Raw genomic sequence first — 9107 nt, 5'->3', positions numbered from 1 at the left:
AATTCACAAGGATTGGACTTAGGACAATGGTCATTATAGAGACTTTTATGTAAAATTGTCTGGGGAATCGACCCTCGTGTTCGGTTTTTGAAAATTTTGATGTTTAGAGCATTTTTGAAAGAAAAAAAAACAGTTTCAGTAAATGATTTTTGTATTTTTTTAGATGAGTTGCTCCATCCTGCATTTTTCGTGAGTCTTTTTGTAACATCTTGAGCTATTTTCACAAAAAAAAATTGAACGAAAAAAAATCGTGGGCTCACCTTCAAATTTGACTTTTAAACTTAAAAATCAAAAAATATCATAAAAGTGGCGTGTTTTTTTTCTTTCAGTGTATTTTTTTCGGAAAGCCCGTCAAATTTCCTACAAGTTTGTCTTTGACCACTTTTTAGACCACGTTTAGATACGATGCAACGGCTTCGAGATACAAATTTTTAAATTGCGAAATACAAAAATATTTAAAAAACTTACGCCCTTCTCAAATGTCATTATCAAGTGTAACTGGATCCATATACACAAAAATGGCTTATCTAAGCGTAGGATAACATGTCTACAAAGTTTCATTGAAATCGGAGAGTGCCGATTCCCTATTTGACAAGGAATTGCCAAGTTTCTGCAATGGTCAAAAATTTCCACGGACATAATGGTTTTAACTTTAAAATTTCACAAATTATTTTATTTTCTAAAAATAATTTTAATCTTTTTTTTAATTAATTAAAGTTTTTTTGCAAATACTCAAATGTTTACAAAATACCGTGATTTTTTAAAACCCAGCCTAAAAAAAAATTTCACGATGTTTTTAACTTATATTCTTACTATGAAAATTTCAGTATTTACTAAAAACTGTGATATTTTCTTAAAATTGGAGTATTTACACTAAATTATCTTATGTGAAGACAATACAAACAAAATTACTTCTTATTTTACTCCCGTATTGCAAATAATAAAAAAAATGTTATTCGGTATTCTGCAAAAAAATATTTTATTGCAAAAACGCTAATGCAGTAAGACTTTATATAATATTTTGCATCTGTAAATCAGAAAAAAAACAGTATTTTGTGAAAATGCTGTAACATGTTCAAAAATAATATATCTATTTAGTAAAAGTTTCCAGCCCCCACCCTTTTCAGAAACGGTCCGAAATTTTTTTAAGACAACACACTTTTTTATATTTTGAAAATGGAATGGAAACATAAAAAAACTGCATTCAACTGAAAATATTCTAAAATGCATTTTTCTGCGATAACAATCAATCATATTCAGCATGTTGAGATCGTTTGAAAATATTTTTTTTTATTTTTTTAGCATATCATGTTTTATAGAAATGTTAAGCACTTTTTAGAGTAAAAAGTGACGACCATTTGAATGAAAAAAAAAAACAATTTTTACCCAAATATCTCGGCAAAGCGCAAGCAAAATTATGTGCATCAGTTTGCATTCGAAAAGGGAGATTTTGCACCATAAACGCTGAAAAAATGCTTAGTAACCAGCAGAAATTTGAAACTTGTCCAATTATATGTTTTTTCGAGTAATTTTACCCGCTGAAACTCAATTTGTCCTCAGAATTGAGACAAAGTCTGGAGTTTTTTTTGAAAAGGTCCAATAAATCAAATTTTCAGTTTTTGCTTAATGGGTGTTTTCAAAAACATTAAATTTGGTTAATTGGACCTTTTCAACAAAAAAAAAAAAAAAAACTCCTGAAGTGTCAAAAAATCAATTTTTGGTCATGTTTTGCGTTTTTAATGTAAATTATTCACATAAACCCAAAACCAAAATATTACCTAAAATCAATATTTCTCTCTATATTTCCTCAATTCTAAAGGCATATTCAGATTCAGCGGGCAAATTTTCTAAACATCTCTAGCATAAATTGATTGCTAATTTGTATGTATAAGACACAAGCCATGACTGAAGGAGATTATTATTTCAAATCAACCGAGAAAATATTTTACCCAGGGGTTTCTTTATATTTTTTTTCAATTTTAAGTTTATTCCTATATTTTGATGGAGGCGCACGATCATTCACAAAACATCGTTTTTGGTGAAGATTCAAGAAATATTGCGCGCCTTCTTTGAAATATTTTTGAAAAAATTTAAAATTTGAATAAAATTAAAATCCCTAGGTAAAATATATTTTATGCCACAGATTTTCTGCATACTTCTGAAAAAGATTTTTTTTTGAGTATCTTGATTTGCAATAATAATATCCTTCAGCCATGGTATGAGACATTTTTTTAATACATAAGATATTTCCCGGATTTTTCTCGATTCGCCTTACCAAAATTATAAAAATAAATAATTTTATTTATTTTTTTTGTAATTTTGCAATTAAAAAATCTAGCCATTTGTTGCATCGAGAACTCAAAGCAGAATCGAGAAAAAAATGCAACAGATTTTTTTTTTCAATTATTGCAGCATTTTGAAATTCTCAAATGAAAATATTGACATGGAATTGCCCCGAATAATCTTCAGCACACAAGCAAACTCACTTATAAATTTCCATTTTGGAGAAGATTTTCACATTTCAAATCTTATTTCAAACTCCATCAACCAATAACGCCCACCCTTCTGGCAACACTTCTCCCCTTCCAGAACCACACCCCGATCAACTGGTCGACCGATAGCGCCTTTGAGTTTAGATGTGATTGATATACGACAGTGTTGATATTTTTCCTCTGTTTTCTTCCATGCAAACAAGCGCAGTTCTTTCGATAAACCATAAAGAAAAGATTGTTCAAGAGAAGAAAGTAAAAAAAAAGGTTTGAGTTTTGGGACAGCTTCCTGGGGGCAGCTTTTTGGCGTTAGCGTTAGGTTCGCGCGCATATCGGTTCGACCTCGAGCACGTGTTCCGGCTGGTTGAAGTGTTGCACCAAGAATGTTTGTGATTTCCGTCAAAGGTCAACGTCTCGGGGGGTTATTACTTCAAGTTGTCTACTGTACATAATACCTACGATATAGTTCTCTGTCTACTTTGGGAGGAAGGCAGTGGGAGGAAGATTACTCTCGCTGAGGATCACGGATACTGATTTAGTAATTCTAGAGTACGTCTACATCACTAGCAACTCCTTGCCTGGGTTATATTTGTTCAACGCGCGCTCACTCCATCCCTACTCTCAATTCTCAACTCAACAACGCAATCGGTCATGCTACAAACTATTCACAGTTATGCTATGTCTATGTGTCTGCGTCTACTTATTCGTGTGTGAGTCCTTTAACTATTTTATCATCGTGTGACTGTGTGTGTGTGTGTTATCCTTAAAGTTCAAATAACTAAACTGAGTCCAACCGCCCCCACCGCCTAGATCAAGCTAATAATCTTGGCGGTGTCCTTGACCTTGCTGAGCGTTCCATGTCATGCCCGGCCAAAGATGGCCGACACGTCCCCAGTGCTCTGCGAGTGGGGCATTCCGACGCCACTGCTGCCACTGCCGTGACGGTGATGGTGGTGATGGTGGCCGCCCACGTGATGGCTCGACCCGTACTTGGAGCTCGAAGTTATTGTCTGGTTGCCGTTGCTACTGCCGCCGCTGATGTTGCTGCTGCTTCCGCTGGTGCTGCTGCCGCCGCCGCCGCCATTGTTGTTGATGATGTTGCTGGACGAGTTCAGCGTCGTCTTGCGGGCGTGGTACAACCGGTGCAGCGAGTACTGCTGCTGGGCCGTTTCGAGATCTGTCGGGTGGAGAAAGGGGACTCGTGTTAGACTTAGGGACGTTTGAAATTAAGGGGAGCGAGGGATGACAATGGAGTCGCAATGGGCGATCAGATTTGAGGTAAAAGGTCGAATGTTTGAGTATACAGAAATAATGGAATGCGGTTTGTTATTGGAAGAGCGGAGGATCAAGCATGCAGCACGATTTTGTTTAATTCAGCAGCAAAATATTCTCAATTGATGTGGAAGCAATTTATGTGAAATTTTTATTTTGCCCTTTAGCTTTTTGCGTGAACTTGGCGTGAATGGATATAAAATTACCAAAATATGGTAAAGCATTTCCATAGAGCAACTAATGTTGACTCTTCTGCACCATACGTTCGATAACAGTTTCAGAGAAGCGTATTCTCATGAAATCTAGTGATACATTGCTTAAAAGGAAGTAGGTAAGCATTGTTTATGCACAGAAAAAAAGAATTTACTCGATTTTTAATCAAATCGACGTGATCGTGCTATCTTGTCGCACGTCGCTTTATGACGTTCCGAGAAAAACGCGTATTAATGTTTGACCTTGAATAAACGAAAAATAGAGCACGCAATGTAAACAATAACAAACAAGTTTTGTTTGGCTGACCGTTCTATACATTGTCCCGAAGTTTGGCCGAATTGGATTGCCGGTGTCCTGAGTTAAAATTACAAATGTTTACAGTACTTAGACATGTACGTGTGTCAAAACGTATTCTCACTAAATTTTCTTTGGTCAGTTGTCGCACTTGCAGAAATATGCAGCCTGTGTCAAAATAGTACGATCAGATCGAAACTTTTTCCATATGAATGAATAGTGCCAACAATGCACGGAGTTTTTCCGGTTGTTGTTGAACATCTCGGAATTGGAATCGGATTTCTGGGGATCCGAGAAGGTCAAAAGTTGAGGCATGAAAAGTTGCAGAAAATGGCGTCCTCAACTCAATTTGTCCCAAATTTGACGTGCTGCAAGATAGCACGACCACGAAAACATGTGATATCGGTAAATGAAAACCTCCAGCTTTTGGTACCAAAGACAGTTATGCAAAAAGGTGAAACTTTGGGGCGGTTTAAAAAAAATAAGGGGTGATCCGATTTGGAAATTCGGAAACATCAAATTTCCTGTTTTTAAACCTTTGCATGGCAATATCTCAGCAACTAAGGGTCGTATCAAAAAAGTTCAAAAAAGCAAAATATACAGAATTTTCTCAGCTCTTAAAAAAAAACTTTTTTCAAAGGTGGGCAAATATGTGCACTTATTTTAAAAAATAAAAACTGCGACTATTTTCAAAAAATTTACTTAAAAATGGCTTTAACTTGAAAACGGTGCACTTTATCAAAATTTACATTGAAAACTGAAGTTGAAAAATTTTTGCGACCACTATTTCGATTTAAAAAAAAAATCAGTATTGATTAAAAAATTTATAACTCAGGCAAAGATTTTTTGCACAACCTGGAAATATCTGAAAAGTTGGCATTTGATGTCTCTAAAACATACCAAAAAATAAAAAAAATAAAAATAGTGTTTTTTTTACCGTTTATCATTTTATTCAGTGTAGTCCATATCCATACCTACAACTTTGCTGAAGACACCAAATCGATCAAAAAATTCCTTCAAAAGATACAGATTTTTGAATTTTCATACATCGTTTTTATGGACAGCTGCCAAATTTGTATGGAAAATTATATGGACAAACTAATGATGAAAAATGGCTTCTTTGGGCATACCGAAGGCACCAAAAAAGTTTCAGTCGGATTAAAAAACAAAACAAAAATCGAATGACCAAAATCTGAGAGAACTGCTCACATTTAGAATAATTTTTAGCATGTTTGGTTTTATTCAAAATCTTTAAAAAAAAATTTTAATTATCGATATACAATACCGCAAATAGTATTTTTTCGCATTTTTTTTTTGTTTTTGTCAAATTTAAAAAAAAATTGTAAATTAATAATTACTAAAAACTGAACTAGTGAAAAATGTATTTCAAAACACTTTTTTTTTTTCATTCGAGTGTTGTTATTTAAATTTTCTTTCTTCATTTCCTTCTATCCTCGACCCCGGACAGAGCCGAGAAACAAATACTTTGAAAAATATTTGCATTGGCCTAAGACTAAATAAAAAATACCAATCTAGGTTATTGCAGATACGGAAATAACAATAAATTTATCATATCGTTGCCTCCTTGCTCCTTTATGCTGCTTACTAGATAAGAATCCCAACAAACTTAGGAAGAGAGCAAGAAATTAAAAAATATATAAAATAAACTTTTGCCGAGTTTTACTTTTTTCAAAATAATAAAATATCAAAGATAAAGCTGGTTTGCTAAAAAAAATTGCTTATGTTTTAATGTTCCACCGCTGGAGCTTTTAAATTTTATTAAAATTTGGCACATTAGGAACATTGAAAAAAAAAATCAAACAAGAATATTTTTAATTATTTTTGATGTCTGAAGCTAACGTCTCAGAGCGAGTCAGAATTTGAATACAGCTCAGACTCGATTATCCGAGGATTTTCGATCGTATTATTGAGATCAAAATTGAGGTCAGCTATCACCAATGAGTTGATTCGAGTAATCGATTGCCTGTTGCATTAGGGTGCGTCAAAATGGCAAAAGTTGAGCTATTCAGGATAGGTGGGCAAAAAACCTTAGTTTAACATCCACAGAAGCTGTCCTGAAAGTTTCAGCCGATTTGGTTCAGATTCCGAGGTGCCTGGTCGATTTGAAATTTGTATTGAAATTCGAACCAAAGTGTATGGGAAAAACGACATTTTTCACCTTTTGATGGCACAAAAGTCCAAAATACACCCAAAAAAAATTCTGTGCTGCACATGCATAGATTTTTATATTTGGAACAACTTTGTAGAACATTGCAGATTGATTTGATCAAAATTGACTTAGTTTTAGGCGGATAAAGTGATGAGCAATTCTCTACGAAATCGGTCTTTTTTCTTCAATTTTAATTTTTGTATTTTTTAATCCGGCTGAAACTTTTTTGGTGCCTTCGGTATGCCCAAAGAAGCCATTTTGCATCATTAGTTTGTCCATATAATTTTCCATACAAATTCGGCAGCTGTCCATACAAAAATGATGTATGAAAATTCAAAAATCTGTATCTTTTGAAGGAATTTTTTGATCGATTTGGTGTCTTCGGCAAAGTTGTAGGTATGGATACGGACTACACTGGAAAAAATAATACACGGTAAAAAAAAAATTGGTGATTTTTTTATTTAATTTTTTATCACTAAAACTTGATTTACAAAAAAACACTATTTTTAATTTTTTTTATTTTTTGATATGTTTTAGAAGACATAAAATGCCAACTTTTCAGAAATTTCCAGGTTGTGCAAAAAATCACTGACCGAGTTATGAATTTTTTAATCAATACTGATTTTTTCAAAAAATCGAAATTTTGGTCGTAAAAATTTTTCAACTTCATTTTTCGATGTAAAATCAAATTTGCAATCAAAAAGTACTTTACTAAAATTTTGATAAAGTGCACCGTTTTCAAGTTATAGCCATATTTAAGTGACTTTTTTGAAAATAGTCGCAGTTTTTCATTTTTTTAAATTAGTGCACATGTTTGCCCAGTTTTGAAAAAAATATTTTTGAAAAGCTGAGAAAATTCTCTATATTTTGGTTATTTGGACTATGTTGATACGACCTTTAGTTGCTGAGATATTGCAATGCAAAGGTTTAAAAACAGGAAAATTGATGTTTTCTAAGTTTCACCCAAACAACCCACCATTTTCTATCGTCAATTTCTCAGCAACTAATGGTCCGATTTTCAATGTTAATATATGAAACAATTGTGAAATTTTCCGATCTTTTCGAAAAAAATATTTTTGGAATTTTCAAATCAAGACAAACATTTTAAAAGGGCGTAATATTGAATGTTTGGCCTTTGTGAAATGTTAGTCTTGATTTGAAAATTCCAAAAATATTTTTTTCGAAGAGATCGGAAAATTTCACAAATGTTTCATATATTAACATTGAAAATCGGACCATTAGTTGCTGAGATATTGACGATAGAAAATGGTGGGTTGTTTGGGTGAAACTCAGAAAACATCAATTTTCCTGTTTTTAAACCTTTGCATTGCAATATCTCAGCAACTAAAGGTCGTATCAACAAAGTCCAAATAACCAAAATATAGAGAATTTTCTCAGCTTTTCAAAAATATTTTTTTCAAAACTGGGCAAACATGTGCACTAATTTAAAAAAATGAAAAACTGCGACTATTTTCAAAAAAGTCACTTAAATATGGCTATAACTTGAAAACGGTGCACTTTATCAAAATTTTAGTAAAGTACTTTTTGATTGCAAATTTGATTTTACATCGAAAAATGAAGTTGAAAAATTTTTACGACCAAAATTTCGATTTTTTGAAAAAATCAGTATTGATTAAAAAATTCATAACTCGGTCAGTGATTTTTTGCACAACCTGGAAATTTCTGAAAAGTTGGCATTTTATGTCTTCTAAAACATATCAAAAAATAAAAAAAATTAAAAATAGTGTTTTTTTGTAAATCAAGTTTTAGTGATAAAAAGTTAAATAAAAAAATCACCAATTTTTTTTTTACCGTGTATTATTTTTTCCAGTGTAGTCCGTATCCATACCTACAACTTTGCCGAAGACACCAAATCGATCAAAAAATTCCTTCAAAAGATACAGATTTTTGAATTTTCATACGTCATTTTTGTATGGACAGCTGCCGAATTTGTATGGAAAATTATATGGACAAACTAATGATGCAAAATGGCTTCTTTGGGCATACCGAAGGCACCAAAAAAGTTTCAGCCGGATTAAAAAATACAAAAATTAAAATTGAAGAAAAAAGACCGATTTCGTAGAGAATTGCTCTATATTTCAAATGGAACAACTCGTCTCTTTGTATTCATAGTAATGCATTCTGCTAAAACGCTCAACCAAACCACAATATAAATTTGACTGCATAAATAATTATGCAAATCATCATCATGAAATTGAAAGAAACGACAATCAAAGAGAAAATTCTGGCTGCTAAATGAGTTTCAAGAGAATTCAAAAGTAAACATATTTTGAATTAAGTTTACAGTTTTGATGTGGCATGAAATGACATACACTCAAACCCCGATGGTTTGACACCAACTGTAACACGGAGTTCACAGACACTACTAATCTTTTGTTTTGATAGTGTGTGTGAGCACCGTGTAAAAAGTGACAGTTCGTCACTTTTTAGTTCGACTTTGACCAACCAACGGGGTACAAACTAAAAAAGTGTCAAACGAAAAGGTGACCAACCACCGGGGGTTGAGTGTATTTGATAATAAAAATGATTTATATTCGTAAGGATGCTATAACGAAAATTTCAATTGAAGATTTTCAGCTGAAGGGATCGGGAAAACGAACACATCGCAAGAATAGCATGCACACTTAGCGAAACAATCGAGGGGGGGA

General features: G+C 33.1%; 1 protein-coding gene across 4 annotated transcripts in view; it reads right to left on the bottom strand.

Moving 5' to 3' along the window:
• Positions 1-1966: 1966 nt before the first annotated feature.
• Positions 1967-9107, bottom strand: part of LOC120413530 (dual specificity tyrosine-phosphorylation-regulated kinase 2) — a 220987-nt gene continuing 213846 nt past the window's right edge. For 3 of the 4 annotated variants that reach the window (XM_039574404.2, XM_039574405.2, XM_052708309.1), the window contains one exon: positions 1967-3666. In XM_039574404.2, coding sequence (XP_039430338.1) covers positions 3350-3666 — 317 coding nt within the window. In that variant the 3' untranslated portion in view covers positions 1967-3349. The remainder of the gene's footprint in view (positions 3667-9107) is intronic. The other variant, XR_005604955.2, reaches the window with a different exon arrangement.

This window comes from Culex pipiens, chromosome 2, assembly GCF_016801865.2.
Source record: "Culex pipiens pallens isolate TS chromosome 2, TS_CPP_V2, whole genome shotgun sequence".
Classification (NCBI taxonomy): domain Eukaryota; kingdom Metazoa; phylum Arthropoda; class Insecta; order Diptera; family Culicidae; genus Culex; species Culex pipiens.
The sequence above is the reverse complement of the archived record's forward strand: the minus strand, read 5'-3'. Positions and strand labels throughout refer to the sequence as shown.